The 19,348-nt window shown below is 34.9% G+C and overlaps 1 protein-coding gene across 5 annotated transcripts in view; it reads left to right on the top strand.

Annotated features, from left to right (window-relative positions):
- The window catches only part of Atrx (ATRX chromatin remodeler), a 302,586-nt gene that overhangs the window by 134,109 nt on the left and 149,129 nt on the right, over positions 1-19,348 (top strand). For all 5 annotated transcript variants that reach the window (XM_010641338.2, XM_010641336.2, XM_010641335.2 and 2 more), the window contains 3 exons: positions 406-499; positions 9,893-9,995; positions 10,958-11,209. In XM_010641338.2, the coding sequence (XP_010639640.1) occupies positions 406-499; positions 9,893-9,995; positions 10,958-11,209 (449 nt within the window). The remainder of the gene's footprint in view (positions 1-405; positions 500-9,892; positions 9,996-10,957; positions 11,210-19,348) is intronic.

Here is a 19,348-nt window from a genome sequence, read left to right as displayed (position 1 = left end):
ACAATATTTTGTGTGCCTAAATTTTGACTATGACTTATCTCTTGTGGTCAGATGTAAAATTTTCCAATTGCGGAATCATGTTGATAATTGAAAACGTTTTGTATTTTGGATTTCAGGTTTTTTGGGTAGGAATGCTCAACCTATACATACCACTTAAATTATTAACTGATGTGTTCTTTGTGATGGTAATGACCAATCTTTTAGAGCTTTCAGTGATATAAAAAGCCTGCTGCAGCACACATGCCATTGGCTCGCCACTACTGCTTTATGATATAATATGCATTCATATGTACTCCTGATGTTTTTGCAGTGCTCAAAGTTCTAATGTGAAGTTCAATGGCATTTTAAGTGAATTTCATTTCTTTTTAAAAATATTTAATAATTTAATATATTTTTACATTCAAGTGAGCAGTGAAGATTCAGAAGATTCTGATTTTCAGGAAACAGGGGTTAGTGAAGAAGTTAGTGATTCCGAAGATGAACAGAGACCCCGAACAAGGTAATACACTGTTTTTCAAAAATTTTAAGAATTATTGTGAATGATTGTGCCTTCAAAATATTTGAAGACTGACTCTCGTAACCAATAAAGTTAATGCAGGGAAAAGGGGAAAAAATGAGAACAAGTCCTGTCATGTAAAGGTACAAGATCCCAATAATGAATGTAACTGTACTGTATACCTAAAATGTACCAATAAACTCAATGAGAGAAAAAAAATTTAGATTTGAAACTAGTTTTAAAGTTATTAACTTAAAAAGTATAAACACATTTCACATGTAATTGTGTTCTAACCTGGCTGTTTTTTCTCTGTAAAACCACTCCTTATGGAAATTTTTGGTTGTTACAGGAGGAAGTGGCAGTGTAGTAGATGAGACTTTGTAAATAGACTGCTTCAATCTAACATCTGGTTTTACTACTTTTTATTTGTGTGAATATTCTATGTATCAGTTTGTTCATTGTAAAATAGGGGATTACAATATTCTTATGTTATTGATTATTGCAGCCATTAAATGAAAGGATATAAATAAAAGACTTATAACTACCAACACTGCAAAGGATAATTTGTCAACTAACATTAATGATTGGTCTTACAATTAGAGAAATAAAGATGTGTTTGCTTTGACAACATGTGCAGTTGATCTTGATTACTAGTTAATATAAAATTTTTGCTTCTTTTTTAACATTTTTTAGATAATACTAACCATTCTTATTTTTCCACTCTGAATACCATGACCCTTGTATGGGTTAGCAAATGAAGATGTTTTTTGTGTTTGTGTGAGATGGTGTGTATGTATGTCTACATAGGCCTCTGTCTGTACTTGTAAGCTTTAAAAGCATTTTGAGCTTTCGTTTGTTTGACCTATTTATGAGGGTGGGATATTGAAGTCTTCCACTATGAATGTATCGATGTGTGTCTGTCCTTTTGGCCTTTTATGCTTGGTAGTTTTTGTTTTATGAGGTTTAGTGCACCAGCATTTAGCATACTTATATTTATTTCTTCCACTTGAATTATTCTCTGTACCAATGTCTGAAATTAAGATAGATAACTCCTGTATTTTTTCTGTTTGGTTACATGTAGTATTGTTTTCCTTCATTCCATTTTCAGTCTATGTTTGCTTTTTTTTTAATGGATGAGGTCAGTCTCTTACATACAACATATAGTTAGGTTTCATTTTTTGTTACAGTGTGCTACTCTGTCATTCCTGTTAATTGTGTTTCTTCATTGTTGCTTCCTTTCTGCTTTCCTTTCGTTTAACTACTCTTCTAGTTAGGAGTATTCTTTTGGACTCTTTGGAGTTGTTCATGTTGCTGTATCTCTTTTAGAGTCCCTTGAGTATTTTCTGTAATGCTGGTTTGGTGGTTATTAAGTTTTATTTTACCATCAGCTCTGAAGGCTAATTTTGCAGGTTATAGTAATCTTGGCTGGCAACTGGTTTCTTAGGGGGCAAGGATTGAAAAACATCACTCTAAAACTCTCTTGGCTTTTATTTTAAGGTTTCTGTTGAGAAATCTGCTTTACTCTAATAGGTTTGCCTTTATGAGTTTACATTTTTTTCTCTGACAACTCTGTCTTTGTTATGAATTTATAGAATTTTGACTATGATGCCTTATGGAGTTTTTTTCTGATCATGTGTATTTGGGATTCTATATGCTTCATTTACCTGAATATTCATTTCATTCTCTAGATTTGGAATATTTCCTGCAGTGATTTTTTTTTTTAAATCAGGGATTGAACTTGGGATTCTGTGCTTGTGATGCAGGCGGAAGCACCACTGAGCTAAATTCCCAGCCTGCAATGATTTTGTTAATGGATTTTCATAACTTTAGTTTCCTTTTCCACCCTGTCCTTCACACATATAATTCATTGGTTTGAACTTTTAGTGTCATTTAGCCCTTGTATCCACCTTTCATAGATGTTTGTCTTTAGGGTATCATTGCCTAAGTGCTCTACTGTAGTCAGTGTTTGTTATGCACCTGCTTTGACACTTACTGAATTTGGTACCTGATACTTTTTTTTTTCTTTTTTTTGGTACTAGGGATTGAACTCAGATCCTTTGGCTTATGAGGCAGGTGCCCTGCCTCTGAGCTAAATCCCTGGCCCTTGGTACTTGATAAATTTTAATGCAAAATTTCATTCAGTTACTCATCGTTTGTTTAGTACTTGACACACAAGCTAGAACTTACTGGTGTTGGTTGTCTTGTAATTTGCTACTCGTTCCAGCCAAAAACAGTTTGGTTTTGATACTTGTGCTTTCCAAAACCAATTAATGACAAGTACCAGAGTACCCGAGACATCATTCCTGTCCTCAGGTCCTGATACTCTCTACCCTGATTGGTCCTTTCTACAGGTATGGCTTTCTGTTGTGTTTTGTACTTACAGGGCTTCTGCTTGATTCCTTTTCATAACCACTAAGGTGGTTTGTTGTTGGTGGTTTTTGTTTGTTTGTTTGTTTGTTTGTGTTTTGGTCCTGAATATGGAACTCAAAACTTTCACACTGAGCTATATCCCCAACTCTTTTTTTTTCTGTTTTATTAAGTTTAATGTTACTTTTTAAGTATTACAGTACAGTTACATTCATCATTGGGATCTTGTAACTTTACATGACAGATCTTGGTTCTCCTTTTTTCCCCATAATCCCCCACTCCTTATATAGTGTTTTTATATTGAGAACTGGGTCTTGCTCAGTCACTGAGTTGCCAGGGCTGGGTTTGAATTTGCCATCTTCCTGCCTCAGCCTCCGAGTACATTGGATTAGAGGCATGTGGCACCTCACTTGGCTAGAACTTAAGGCTCTTTACTAAAGTTGTCATTCATATCCCTCATCATTGTCTTTCATTAAATCAGCTGTTTGTATCTTCTTTAATCTCATTGACAATCTTAATAAATCCTTTATGTATATCCTCTTTGAGCTCATGGAACATCTTGGTAATTTCTTCAGGCATTCTTCTCTGATCTCTTCAAACTTCTGGTTTTTTAATTCTTTTCCTGAAGCTTCCCTCCACTTTGGTGCTCATGTGATCAACTCTTAAGGAATTATCAATTTTTAAGGCATCTTTTTATCTTGTTTTCTCATAATTCTTGTACTTCTTTGTTAAATGTTTTCAGTCAGTAAGGCTCAAAAGCTCTGCCATGATAGTAGAGGCCTCTTTAGTAAGTCTGTTTCTCCCTGTGATGTGCCTTTAACTTTGAGTGTGATTTAGTACACAGACATCTACTCAATTTATTAAAAGAAAAAGGATTGGTTCCTAGCACTGAATTGCAAGGAGAGGACAACTATTGGTAACTAACATCCAAATAATCAGTCATATGTTGATACATAATTTAGAGGTCATTTAGCAACTTTTATACCCTTTCAATAACCCAGGAATACAAAGGATTAGTAATGGTAGAGAAAGGTCTGGGAGATAAGAGAAGATAAAAGAGAAAAGGATTTTTTAAAATGAAGAAATTGAGAAATACAGGGGGACTAAAAAGAACAAATGCAAATGAAAGAGAGAGAAAGTAATTTTTCATAATACTGCTTTTATACCTGGAAAGATGGAGGGAGGGAGGGAGTTTGCAAGGCAGTGTGTGGGGATAGAGGGAAAGAGTAAAGGAGGGATTTTCAGTAGAAAGTTGGAAACTCTTCACGGCAATTGTGTCTCATTTATAAATAGGAGAAACTGTGTTAGAAGACTGAAGCAATGATCTTTGGTGATGGAAAGCCTGTTGGTCAATATAAGACAGGTTAGAAACAAAAATGATCATTAGTATTCTTATACAATTGCTCTTGAACATATACATGCTAAAATATAAAAGTAGGAAAAATTAAGTTTTTATAATAGCTTTCATTTACAAGAAAAATAGGGAAGGTTGGAGAGACTTAGTAGTGTTTGAGTGGGTGAGGAAAGACTAGGGGAATCAACTTTAAATTGATAGTGAAAGGGATACAGGGAGATTTAGTCCAATCAATATTCTAACAAACACTAATTTTTAGAAATGGCTGTGAAACAACCCCTAGTGAAGGAAATCTAATGTGAAATGTTAACATAATGTAGCATTTACATTTGTCTTAAGAGTTTATATTTAAGAAAGGAATAGATAGAAAGGGAGAGAGAAAAAGACAATAAAAATATGATGGAAGAACTAAAAGATAGGAGAAGGTGTAAGGGGAAAAATAACACAGATAAGGGAAGGATGATTTTGTAGATGGGAGGAGAGAAACGAAGTGTGAGATTGTATCCAACTTTTGAACAATCAAGTGAGGTTAGATAACATCCAGAAACAACCTTTGAAGTGGGCATATGTGAATTAAGTACCTGGAGTCTTTTACAAGCAACAGTAAAAAATGTATACATATTGATCGCTATAGCCATAAACACGCATACACACAAAGGCCTGTTGCCAAAAAAAAAAGTTGAACAACTGAAAGAACACATACACATATGTGCGCGCGCGCACACACACACACACACACACACACACACGAAATCCCTCACAAAACAAATGTACAAGGGCTCTGTGTTCAGGAGTCTTGGGTGTTCTCAGAATGCTGTGGTGAGTTGCCAGTGTTCCTCCCACTGACAAATAGCATCCTCAGCAATTTCAGGTTCCCCTGTTGTGATTTTACCACAGGCTCTGGTATTTGATTCACTCAGTTCACATATCTCAGTGTTCCATGCTCCCCATTTGCAGTTAAGTCTCAGTTCCACTCAGGCTTTTTCTGGACAGCAAATTCAATGGTCCCCTGTGGTTAAGCAGGAGATAGCATCCATGCCCCTGCACAGTGTTCTGATAGCTTTTCTATGTCCCCTTTATTCCTTGATCAAAGCAGTGCTCCTGCTTGCCAAATTTCAGTTATACCTAGGGTATTTGGTAGTTTCTGTGGGCCAGCAGGAAGTAGCCTCCATGGGCAGTGATATCTGAATTTTTTTCTACCCTCAGTGATCCCATCTCCCAGATGTTTAGCTTCACCAAGAGTCTCTTTCTACCCGGTGAATTAAGTGGTGAGATGGGCAGAAAAGAGCCCTTTACATGGAATTCAGTAGTAGTTGGGGATCAGCAGGAGAGAATGCTCACTGGTGTTTGGAGGGTGGTGGGAGAGAAACTACTCTGACAATACTCCAGTGTCCTTTATCCATCTCTAGTTCCCACTGGTCACAGTTACCTGCAGCAAGCCCTTATGATTCTCACTGTCTCACAGATCCCTGAGTGTTTGCCTCTAGGACTAACACAGCATACTTTGTTCCTCTCTGTCCCTAGGACTCACTAGTCATAATTTAGTCACTTCCCACTGAGTGATTCCACTTTCCTTAGTGCAAATATCTTGTCACTGGGTTCTGCCCCGCAGTGAGAGGAGAGTTAGGCAAGGTGAGCACTGATCAGCAGTGTAGCAGCTGCTGTGCTCAGCTTCTCTCTGGGATTTAAACTTTGCCAAGATGGAGTGTTGGTGAGATCTGGACTGTAAGCAGTGTCGGAATGAGAAGTGGCCCTTTTTCTTATTCAAAATACTCCAATTACTAGATTTCATCTGATAAAGCTTCTCATTGAAGTTATCTACCCACAATTGGGTTTTGTTCATATACCTATCCCCACTTCACCTCTCCCTCACATCCAAGTTCCTACAAATTTTGGTGAGTTGTCTTCTGGTCTTTTTTGTTGTGGTAGTGGTATTGGGAATCAAACTCAGAGCCTTGTACTTGCCAGGCAGGCACGCTACGTCACTGAGCTACATCTCCAACCTTGGTGAGTATCTTCTGAACATCTTGTGAGCACTGCTCCCTCTAGCCCACCATGATGCTGAATCCTTTGATCCATTTTGATTTGATTTTAGTACAGGGTAAGAGATAAGGATCTACTTTCAATTTTTTTGCTTGTGAACATCCAGTTTGTCCAGTACAGTTTGTTTAAGGAACTGTCTTTTCTCTAGCATATATTTTTGGGCCTTTTGTCAAAAATTAGGTGGCTGCAGGTCCATGCATTTTTTTTCTGTTCTACTTCAGTGCTTTGCATTTCTATATTTGTGCCAGTACTATGTTGTTTTTGTTACTGTTGCTTTATAGTATAGATAGAAGTCCAGCGTAGTGATGGTGAGTCTAGCATTGCACATTTGTTCAGGAGGTTTTTTGTTTTTCTGCTTTGTGTCTTTTCTATTTCCAAATGAAACTCAGGTTTGCCATTTTTAGTTCTGTGAAGCATATTGTTGGCATTTTAATAGAGATTATGTGGAATCTATAGATTTCTCTTGATAGTATGGCCATTTTCATAACATTAGTTCTTTTGATCCATGAACAAGAGATATCTTTCATTTTCTGATGTTTTCCACAATTTTTTTCTTCAGTATTCTATAATATTCATTGTAGAGGTCTTTCACCTACTTTGGTTGATGCCTAAATATAAAAATTTTTGGAAAGCTATTATGAGCATAATTCATTCCCTGATTTCTTTCTCAGTGGGTTCAACATTTGGTATAGGAACACTACTGATTTTTGTGTGTTGATTTTGCTTTTTTTTTTTTTTTTCTTCTGGTACAAGGGATTGAACTCAGGACCTTGTGCTTGCAAGGCGTGCGTGGCGCCACTAAGCTAAATCCCTGGACCCTGTTTGTTGATTTTGTATCCTGCTAATGGTTATTTTTACACTTGATCTTAGCCACAAGGCCAAGAAGTGATTCTAATGGTTATTTTTAATGATCGTGAAGTATATATAAAATAATATTTACCATCTTAGTTATGTTAAAAATTACTGTAAAACATTTATGTGTTTGCATACTTGTAATATAAGAAAAAACAGACTAACAATTTCAAATAATAAATAATTTTTAAGTGTATGATATATTAGTATATGTTTATGATACATAATAAATATATTCATTGTGGGGAATTAGTGTGTATACACATCATATCTTAATCCTTTTTACTTTCCCCTAACCCTCAGCTTTCCCCATCCTCATATTTTCTTTCCATCTCCAAAGTCTATCTCCCTATTTTCTATTATCTATTTTTTCTTTTGTTCTTTAAATTTTTTATATTTTGGGTTTCTCATATAAGAGAAACTATGTGATACTGTATTTAACCTGTGTGTCTGATTTATTTCATTTTTTGTTATGGTCTCAACTTGCATCCATTTTCCTAAAAATGACTCAAATTTATCCTTTATAGTTCAGTAGCACTCTATTCTGTCTATATATTATACTTTTAAATGGACAGTTTTGTAGTGTTAAATACATTCATCTGTTTTTGCAACTAGTCTCCAGAATTTCATCTTAAAAAGCTGAAACTCTTTTGTACTCATTAAACAATAATTTCCTATTATACATCTGCCCTAGCCCCTGCCAACTTTTTAAAAATTTTTATTTTATCACTACATGTTTGCAGTTCATGCAGATTATAGTCATCTTGGGCAGTGGTTACATGTACATACCACAGCTTGCTTCTTTTTTTATCCATCTCCCATCCATTCTCTCCTCCTCCTTCATCCTCCAGTTCCCCATCCCATTTTTCATTCTTTTTTATATAATTAAGCATAGCTCATGTTAGGGCATATAATGTTTAATAAATTGAGGTTATTAGGTTCCTGTACATGGCATATCTTTATTCTGCTTATTTCTTCTTCCTCTCCTCACCCCTCACACCTTTTCTCTTTGACTTCCTTATTGCAAAAGATCCATCTCCTTGTCTCCTTCTATCCATCATTAATTATTCTTTTTGATTGTACTTTGCCCCACTGAAATGAGAGATACCACATGGTATTTAAACTTGTGTATCTGGTTTATTTCCCTCAACATTATATTTTCCAGGTTCATCCATTTTCCTGCAAATCTCTCAAATCTGTCATTCTCTGTAGCAGAGCAATATTCCACAGTATATCTATATCACATTTTCTTTTTCCATTTATCTGTTGATCAGTATACAGGCTATTTCCAGGATTTAGCTTTTATAAATTGTGCTGTTATATACATTGGTATGCATGTATTGCTGTAGTATGATGTCATAAGCTCTCTGGGAAGATACCTAGCAGGGAGATAGTTGGGAGATAAGGAATTTCTAATTTCAGTTCTTTGAGAAATCTCCATACTGATTTCCATAATGGTTGTACTAGTTTGTATTACCAGCAACAGTGAAGGAGCATTCCTTTTTCACCACAGTCTCACCAGCATTTGTTGTTTGATTTCTTAATGATTACCGTTCTTTCTGGAGTAAGATGGAATCTTAGCGTTGTATTAATTTGCATTTCTCTGATGGCCAGAGATGGTGAGCATTTTTTCATATATTTGTTAACTGTTTGTATTTCTTCCCCTGTGAAGTGTCTGTGCCTTTCTCTTGCGCATTTCTTAACTGGATCTTTAATTTTAGGTTGTTTAATTTGTTTGAGTTCTTGGTATATTTTAAATATTAGTCTTCTATCTGAGGAATAGGAGGCAAATCTTTCTTCCCATTCTGAAGGTTGTCTATTCACTCTACTGATTGATTCTTTTGCTGTACAAAAGCTTTTAGTCAGATATAATCCCATTTGTTAATTCTTGCTTTTATTTCTTGTGCTTTTTTTCTCGTGTGTTTTATTTGTTTCTTGGTTTGTTTTTGGTACCCAGAATTGAACTCGGAACCTTGCACTTGCGAGGCAGTTGGTGGCACCACTGAACCAAATCCCTGGCCCTTGTTGCCTTTTATGAAAACACAACCAAACTATTACAAACTTTTTTTTTAGCAATAGTACATTTCTATCTCTATCTATCTGTCTATCTATCTATCTATCTATCTATCTATCTATCTATCTATCTAAGCAATAGTACATTTCTATCTCTATCTACCTATCTGTCTGTCTGTCTGTCTATCTGTCAATCAATCATCCATCTGTCTACTTCTGTCTCACCAGAAAAACAGTTCTAATGTTACTTCATACTTTTGGGTGTGGAGGGTGATACTAAGGACTTTACACTGAGCTACATTCCCACTTTCTTTTCTTTTTTTATATTTGAGTCAGGTTCTCTTTGAGTTGTCTAGACTCTCGTTGAACTCACAGTCCTTCTGCCTCAAACTGCCATAGTGTTGGGATTACAGGATCTGGCACTTCATTTGTCTTACTATTAAAACACCAAATCTTCCTTTTGAATACCATAAAGTATTGATCTTTTTTATTAAAATTTGAAGTTAGGACTCTGATGGAATATCTGATACTTTTGCCTTTTGGTTTCCTCTTTGTTTTTAGAAGTGCGCACAAAGGTATTATTTTTCTGTTGTTGTTGTTGTTTTTTTTTGGTACCGGGGATTGAACTCAGGTCCTTGCGCTTGCAAGGCAGGCCACCAAACCGCTGAGCTAAATGCCCGGCCCAAGGTATTATTTTTCTAAAATAATACATAATTTATTGCAGGAAACTCATGAAGTATTTTATTTTTCATTTAAATGTTCTTCAGGTCTGCAAAGAAAGCAGAATTAGAAGAAAATCAACGGAGTTATAAACAAAAGAAGAAAAGGCGACGTATTAAGGTTCAGGAAGATTCATCTAGTGAAAACAAGGTAACAATGTTCATTGTGTTTTTGAATTATTACTATAGTACACCCTAATATGTATATTGTTATCTCTGTGTTCTATTCATTAGGTACATACCAATGGTCTATTTCATTTATACTTAGGAAAGATTAATTTATTAAATATCTAAATACATGCAATATTATAAAATGGGGCAAATAAAATTTAAATTGTAATATAAAAAATAGACATACAAATAATAATATACTATCCATTTTGCTTTACCTTTGTTTCTAATGGAAATTTCAAACCATTTTAATTTATTGTTTTATATGGATTGGGCTATGGAAATCATGTAAGGTGTTATATTTTAGGAAGTCATAAAACTGTATCCTGAGTAATGAGTTACATACGAATACGTTTCTTGTGGCAATGAAATTAGCCAACTTGAGTTTCTTATTTTTAGGTGAGTTTATTTAAAGCAAAAGTTGCTGTAATAGGTTTGATTCTGTTAACTCTGTTGTCTCTTGGAGGACGGATTCAATTTCTTAAAATTAACTTTTAAACATTTTAAGATGTGTTAAGTCAGTGTCCTTTTTTAGACTCAGAAGCAGAAACTTCAGACCCATTAAATATTGACTCCTATATCCCTTCTAGTCCCCACCCCCTGTTAACGTCTAGATAAATTTTTGCTTGCCTCTTTTTGAAGTGCCTTCTAAATGTGGAACCATACATTTGTTTTATTTTCTATGGTTTATTTTATTGATGTTTTCTGGGTTCATCTGTTTTGCAGCATGTATCAGAATTCTATTTCCTTTTATTCTGGGTAATTCTTTGCATATGTATACCACATTTTCTTTTTTATCTATTCATTTGTTGATAGACATATGAGTTGTTTCTTCCTTTTGGCTATGTTGAATAAGTGCCATATTATGTAATTCTATGCTTAAATTTTGAGGAAAGATATGCAACTATGTACTGTTCACCTCCAATGATTAAAATTCCATAGAGCAATTCTGAAGAAGAAAAAGAGGAAGAGGAAGAGGAAGAGGAGGAGGAGGAGGAGGAGGAGGAAGAAGAGGAGGAGGAAGAGGAAGATGAAAACGATGATTCTAAGTCTCCCGGAAAAGGCAGAAAAAAAATTCGTAAGATTCTTAAAGATGATAAACTGAGAACAGAAACACAAAATGCTCTTAAAGAAGAAGAGGAGAGGCGAAAACGAATTGCTGAGAGGGAACGTGAGCGAGAGAAATTGAGAGAGGTAACCAGTTTATCCCTGTTTGATATATGACTTTCATAGATTCATGCCATGGAAATATTTCAGTATATGAAGAGTAGAATGTTGTAGTCAACTGCAGATTCCTAGTTAAAATTGATTTTTCATAATGGCAGTATTTTATGGAATGTAAAAATCACTTCTAGGTGATAGTAGTAGTATAATTAGGTACATGGAAATTTTGATATTTTTGAGTGATCATCAGAATGATTGTGGTATACTTGGTAGAAGAATGCTTAAAATTATTTCTTAATACATAAAATATTTCAATTATTTTTATTTTTTGGTACCAGGGATCAAAGTCAGGACCTTGCGCTTGTGAAGCAGTAGTGGCACCACTGAGCTAAATCTCCGGCCCAAAAAATTTCAATTTTTAAGTGAATTCTTATTGTAAATGTTTAGAAATAAGCAGGTATAATAGTACAGTAAACTTTCAGGTGCCCATTAACCCATCTTCATCTGTTGCTAACATAGGGCCAGCTTTGTTTCAGCCATTTTACTTTCTGATTAGGGTACATCGAAGAAATCATATGATTTCATCTGTAATTAGTTAAGAATACATTATTAAAAAAAGGGCCTTTTAAATATTACTACAGTACTATTACACTTTATGTGCTCCTCTGCTCACAAACATAGTTTTAAAAAATATAATAACATATGTAGCATTTGGATGTATCTCTATTTAAATCTTTGGTTTTTAGTTTTCTCCCATTTCTGCAGTTATTTTAAGAAGGCATATTTTGTGGATTTTCTTATAAAACTTAACACTTTTTGGGTGATATCCTATAGTGAAGCTCATTGGCTTTTATATTACCTATAAACTGGTAGTTGGATGCAGAGGCCTGATCAGATTTAAATTCATTTCAATTTTGGCAAAAACACTCTTGCATCACACTAAGAGGAACTTTAAATTTGGCTGTCTCTTTTTGTGGTGTTAATTTTAGTTGATATTTTTCAGCAAGTGATAGCCTTAATTGAAAATCAAAATCCAATATTACGAGTTTCTGATTCTGATCCTTGATATGTACATGAATACTTGTATTATACATAAATATTATCATTGTATGTGGTATATGCTATATTTCCCATCTTATTTTGGATAAAATGTAATGTGTTAACTTATTTCATATATTGTTATTTGGTTTATCATGAGTCTTAAAAAATTTTTGTCTTATAAAATTTAAAGCACACCTTTTGTTAAAGTAAGTTTTTCTTATAAGGCCATATTGAAAATTACATTGAGGCAATGACTGTTCTTTTAACCATTCTTTTTTTCCTGTTATGTGTCTCTTTAATGTACTTCTAATATTTCTGCTTAATTTGCCACTTGTAGACATTACTCTTGATATGGAAGTTAAGGATTTAGCTTTCTTCTATTATCACAGGCGTACTTCCCTCTCCTCATTCTAAGTAAGGTTATGTTATACATTTTGGTTAAATACATTAATCACTGTTAATATGACTACAAGTAAATATTCATAGCAGTTCTACATTGTATATATTGCCTATATAGCACACATCCACATAATTATATATACATATAGTTTGTGCTGATTACACTTCTTTGCATGTCTTTCTCTTGTTGATTTTCCTACATATAATGTTTGCATATTTTCTCTGAATTTTTTGTTTACATAGCTATTTCCCTAATTTCCATCAGAAAATCAGAAGTCAGTAATTTCAAATATACCATGTAATTGATCAATTTTAATTGTTTGTTTTCTTGGAGCTCTCATGTTGAAGCTTGTTCGTATTCCAATTTGGTCTGCTTTATCAGCTTTTTCTTGTTTTCCTGGGAATTCCCTTACCTATCTGTTGTTTTGGATTACTTGTTTTTTAGATCCTGTATTTCCATTAGAACCTTATTTCTCAGAATTTTTGAAGAGGGATCATCACTTTGATGATTTTTGAAACCAATCCTTTGCGTTCATTCCACTTTTCTATTTGTATTAACAGAGGAATGTTCTGAGTTAAATCAGATCTGGTGCTTATTGAATTCTTTCTCTATAAGCACTTCTGTCTCAGCTTTCTCCATTCTCTGATGTCATTTATCACTTGTCCATATTACCTTCTACCCTTCAAACTTTTGGTGATATTTTGTTTCTGCTAGCATCTTTTTTCTTCTAATTTTGTACTTGTGGGATATATTTTGTTCATGGTGTTTTAGTAAAGATATATGATAGAGGGGAGGGGAAGGAAGGAAGGGTAAAGGAATAAAAAGGATTAAGATGTGACATGTATATATACTGACCATGATGAAAATGAATAAATACGAAAAATAAAAAAGTATTCGTTTTTAGTGAGGCAATTTTTATAAAGATTGCCTGGGAACTTTTAAAAAATATAATAATGGAAACATGGATTGAAAATATATATGGAGGTGAACACCCAGGCGATTGAAATCAAGGCCTCATACATGTTGAGCTAATTTTGAGACAGGCTATTGTTGAACTTGTGATTCTGCTGCCTTGGCCTTCTGTATACCTGGGGCTACAGATATGTAAAGGGAAAAAGTCTTTTGCACATTTCTAATATACTTGAAGCTATAAACCAAGTAAATCTCCATGGCTCTTGTACCAAATTGTGATTGAATTGAAATTGAATGGGAAATCCAGAAACTGATAGGTGTGAAAAATAAACATTGTATTTTATTTTTAAAATATGGACAATACACTAAAACTCTTGCAGGATTTTAGCTTAAGTAAAATATTGCCAAGAAATAAAAACTTTGTGTAGCTATGAGTTATATATATTTCCCATTCCAAGTTTATATTGAGAGTTTGGTGAAAAATAAATTTCATGTAGCAACCGCCACAATTAAGATGTAGAAAGCTTTCATCACTTCTTCCTGGTCACTCCTTAAACTTTAACCCTTAGCCTTTGGCAATTGATGATTAACTTTTTGTCACTGCAGATCAGAGATTTGTCCTTTTGCAAAGTTTCATATGAGTGAAATCTCACAGTATTTCTTTTTCCAGGTAGGAAATTTGAGACACTCTAGTGTTTTTCTGTGTACCAAAACATTGTCTTTTTCTTGTTGAATACTATTCTCTTGTGTGAATTCATCACAGTTTGGTTATTAATTCACCTCTATATGGATATTTGCATTATTTTTGGCTTAAGAATCAAGCTGTTGCAGAGATTTGTGTACAAGTCTTTATGTATATAAATATTTTCATTTGTGTTGGAATAATATCTAGGAGTTTAATTTCTGGGCCATGTGGTATGTACATGGTTAACTATATAATAAACCACCACAAATATGGCCAATACTTTTGTTTTTTATTATTTCATTCAGTTTATTGATACTTTATAGGTAAACAGTACAGTTACATTCATCATTGGGATCTTGTACGTTTCATGATATATCTCGGTTCTCATTTTTCCCCATACCCCTACCCTCCCTTCACCCCCTCCACCCTTAACTATTTACAAACACTTTGTTTCTATTTTTCTCCTTTTCTCATATTTTTTCTTTTCTCTTCTTTACTTTCTCTTACCTATACCACTTCCCCTATTCTGTTAGCCCTTTCCTTCCTATTTCACATTATCAGTTATGTAATTTGAACCTTATTTACGCTTTTAGTTCTTCATACCATACTCTACTGAATCTGTAAATTAAGCCTAGAAGTCCTTTGGCAGAGTTTTTTGGGTCTTCTATGTAGAGTATCATGTCATCAGCAAATAATGACAGTTTATTTTAAATTCTTTCTTTACTATCTTTATTCATTATTTACACATGTGTGTCCTATTTATTTCACTGAGGAGTATGGCCTCAATATGCATCCATTTAGCTATAAATGACTTTAGTTTCTCATTCTTTATGGCTGAGTAGTACTGCATTTTATAAAAACGCCATATCTTCTTTATCCAGTCTCCAGTTGATGGGCAATTGAGCGGTTTCCAAGTTTTAGCTATTACAAACTGTGCCATTATAAACATAGGTGCACATATGTCACTGTGGTATGATTCTTTTAAGTCTTTCGGAAAGATACCCATCAGAGAGATAGTTGGGTCAAATGGGTCCTCTAATCCTAGTTCTTTGAGGTATATCCATATTGATTTCCACAGTGGTTGTACCAGTCTGCACTCCCACCAATAATGGAGAAGGGTTCCTTTTTCCCCATAACCCTTCCAGCATTTGTTATGGGTTGATTTCTTGATAGCCATTCTTTCTGGGTGAGGTGGAATCTCGATGTTGTTTTCATCTGCATCTCTCCAGTGAGAGGGATGGTGAACATTTTTTCATATATTTATTTGCTGCTTTTACTTCTTTGAGAAGTATCTATTCATTTCAGATGCGCATTTTTGAATTGGGTCTTTATATTTGGGGGGGTCAGATTTTTTGAGTTCTTTATGTATTCTAGATAGTTGTCCATTGTCTGAGGAGTAGCTGGTAAAATTTTTTCCCCACACTGTAGGTTGTCTCTTAGCTCTGTTGGTGGTTTCTCTTCCACTGCAGAAGCTTTTTAATAGGATGAGATTCCAGTTCTTGATTTTTTTGTGCAAGTTCCTGTGCTGCTGAGAATTTGTTCATAAAGTCTTTTCCTATGCCAAAGGCTTTGAGAGTTTTACCTTGTTTATTTTCCAGCAAGTTTAGTGTTTCTGTTTTAATATTTAGATCTTTGATCCACTTGGAGTTTAGTTTAGTGCACAGTGGAAAGTAGGAGTCTAGTTTTAATCTTCGGCAAGTTGAAAGCCAGTTTTTCCAACAGCACTTATTGAAGAGGCTATCTTTCCTCCTCTGAGGATGGATGGCTCCTTTGTCAAAGATGAGGTAACTGAGTATGTCCGGAGTTGTTTGTGCATCTTCTAATCTATTCTGTTGGTCCTCAGGTCTGTTTGCCAGTACCATGCTGTTTTCATCACAGTAGCTTTGTAGTTTAGTTTCAAGTTAGGGATTGTGATACCCCTTGTCATGTCACTGTTGCCTAGAATGGCTTTTGCTATTCTAGGTATCTTCTGGTTCCAAATGAATTTTTGGATTCTTTTGTCTAGTTCTGTGAAAGTTACTGTTGGGCTTTCAATTCAAATTGCACTGAATCTGTATAGCAGTTTTGGAAGTATGGCCATTTTCACTATGTTGATTCTTCCTACCCAGGAGCAAGGGATATCTTTCCATTTTCTTATATATCTTCTTCAATCACTTTTTTTCAGAATTCTGTAGTTTTCAATATAGAGGTCTTTTGTCTCCTTCATTAGATTGATTCCTAGATATTTCATTTTTTTTAATGCTATTGTGCACGGTATTGTTTTCCTAATTTCTCTCTCAGTGAATCTGGTATTTGTGTGTACAAGAAGGCAATTGATTTTTGAATATTGACCTTATATCCAGCTACTGTACTGAATCTGTCAATTAAGATTAGACGTCTTTTGGCTGAGTTTTTTGGGTCTTCTCTGTTGCATATCATATCATCAGCAAATAAGACAGTTTAACTTCTTCCTTTCCTATACTTATTGCTTTTATTTCTTTTTCTTATCTATTTGCAGTGGCTAATGTTTCCAGAACTATATTGAACAGGAGTGGTGATAGTGGACATCCTTGTCTTGTTCCTGATTTTAGCATGAAGGTCTTCAGTTTTTGGCCATTTAATATGATGTTGGCTGTTGGTTTTTCATAGATAGCCTTTGTCAGTTTGAGATAAAGACCATCTATTCCAATTTTTTGTATGGTTTTTATCATAAATGTGTGTTGAATTTTGTGGAACATTTTTTCTGCACCTACTGAGATGATCATATGGTTTTCGTCCTTGGCCCTGGTACTATACTGTATTACATTTAGTGATTTATGCATGTTAAATCATCCTTGCATCCCTGGGATGCGTTCCAAATGCTGAGACTACAGGCGTGTACCAACATGTCCGATCTGTTTTACCTTTTCAAAATTATTTTATCTATTCTCAGTTCTTTATTATACCCGTATAAATTTTAATGTTATATTGTTGATTTTTTTTCATTAAGTTTATTTTGGTACATATTAGGTATACAGTGCAGTTATATTCACTATTGGGAACTTGTACCTCTACATGATGTATCTTGGTTCTTATATTTTCCCCATTCCCCTGCCCTCCCTTCAACCCCTCCACCCCTTCCAATTTATGGAAACTTTGCTTCCATTTTTTCCTTTGCTACTATTTTTTCCTTTGCCCTAGCCCTCCCACTTTCCCTTGCCCTGTTGACCTTTTCTTCCTATTTCACATTATCAATTATACCTTTTGATCCTTATTTACACTTTCAGTTTGTCACACCAGAAAAACTGTTCGGCATTTACACGTGTGTCCATTTATTTCACTTCAGAGTATTGACTCAATATGCATCCATTTATATATAAACTTCTCTAGTTTCTCATTCTTTATGGCTAAGTAGTACTCCATGTTATTAAAAAACCATATAATCCTTATGGAATATTCAGTGGAATTGTATTGGATCGTTCAATCAGTATGGCTGTAATTAACATCTTGACAATGTTTTTATTGGTATCACATGAATGTAATTTATCTATTTATTTAGACCTGTATTGATTTCTCCTGTGAATGTTTCATAAATTTTTTTGTTGTAAAAACGTACTACTGTTTTGTTTCCATTTTTTTGTATATGTCTAGTACTATTTTGTTCCCAAACTAGTACTGTTGTTTGCATTTTTGACATTATGTTATACTGACTGTTAAGTAAAATATCCTTGTATTCCAAGAACTTAATAAATTTACTTGGTATTCCTAGTGGCTTTTTTGGTAAAATCTTTAGGATTTTCTGCGTATTCAGTTTTGTTTTATGTAAAAAAAAAAAACAAAAAAAACAAAAAAAACAAACCATTTTGTCCGGATGTGGTGGTGCACTCCTTCAATCCCAGTATTCTGGGAGGCTTCAGTGGGAAGACCCTGAGTTTGCTCGGCAGAACGCCAATTTTGGGTTAAAGGCACATTTTTTCGGTGAGTAATACCCATGTTTACTCTTTAGAATATTTCTATTGATTAATCATTTTCATTTTATGAGCTTTATTATTTTAAACAATGAGTACTTAACAGGAAAAATATCAAAAATTGAAGTTTTAGTATTTTTTGACTGTTTATAAGAAAGCATCAGAATTTTCAACATCAACCGTTGTTTCATTTACAAAGTCTAAAAAATAACAACAGAAATACATTTCTATATGAACTACAATGAAAATACCAGTACAACTCAACAACAAAAATAATCTTCAATTATCACACCTACGGTATTCTGCATACATATGAAGGAAACTTGGCAACGTGTCTTACTTGGATTATAATGCACATCTATCCACAACATGCTCCTATGCCTTCCTGATGCATATAGCGGGCTCTGGCTTCCGGCTACACATGCTTTGAAGTGGAAGACTTGCCCCACCGGCTCAGGTCTGGGCACATCTGTGTCGATTAAGGACAGTTTAAGTCCTCTCCTCCTTGAAGGGAACCAGGAAGGTTGGCAATCTCAAGACAATAAAAACACTGGTATGCATTCAAACCTTGCATAAATAAGTTTTAAACAATTTGTACAAAAATAGTTCTGCATAATGTAAGATGTAACAAAACCAAACAAAATGTGTTGAGATGGCAGCAGATATGGAGTGTGGTCCACTTCATGTTGACACCAAAACCCTTGACCTTGCAAGGAACTGGCTGTCCAAACAAAAACACCACTAAAGAAACCCCCAACCCCACGCCCATGCTGGCCTTCCTCTCCCTGACTGTCCCCTCACAAGGCTGCCTGAGAAGTGGCCCAGAGGCCCCTCAGTGGCTGGCGGCGACTCAACCACCTTGCCCTGTTGCCTGCCGTCCCGGTCCGAGTTCAGTGGACTTGAAGGGACAGGAAGGTTGGCAATCTCAAGACAATAAAAACACTGGTATGCATTCAAACCTTGCATAAATAAGTTTTAAACAATTTGTACAAAAATAGTTCTGCATAATGTAAGATGTAACAAAACCAAACAAAATGTGTTGAGATGGCAGCAGATATGGAGTGTGGTCCACTTCATGTTGACACCAAAACCCTTGACCTTGCAAGGAACTGGCTGTCCAAACAAAAACACCACTAAAGAAACCCCCAACCCCACGCCCATGCTGGCCTTCCTCTCCCTGACTGTCCCCTCACAAGGCTGCCTGA

Source organism: Fukomys damarensis, unplaced genomic scaffold, assembly GCF_012274545.1.
Source record: "Fukomys damarensis isolate Sample0158 unplaced genomic scaffold, DMR_v1.0_HiC HiC_scaffold_39, whole genome shotgun sequence".
Taxonomy (NCBI): Eukaryota; Metazoa; Chordata; class Mammalia; order Rodentia; family Bathyergidae; genus Fukomys; species Fukomys damarensis.
This window is presented reverse-complemented; position numbering and strand designations above follow the sequence as displayed.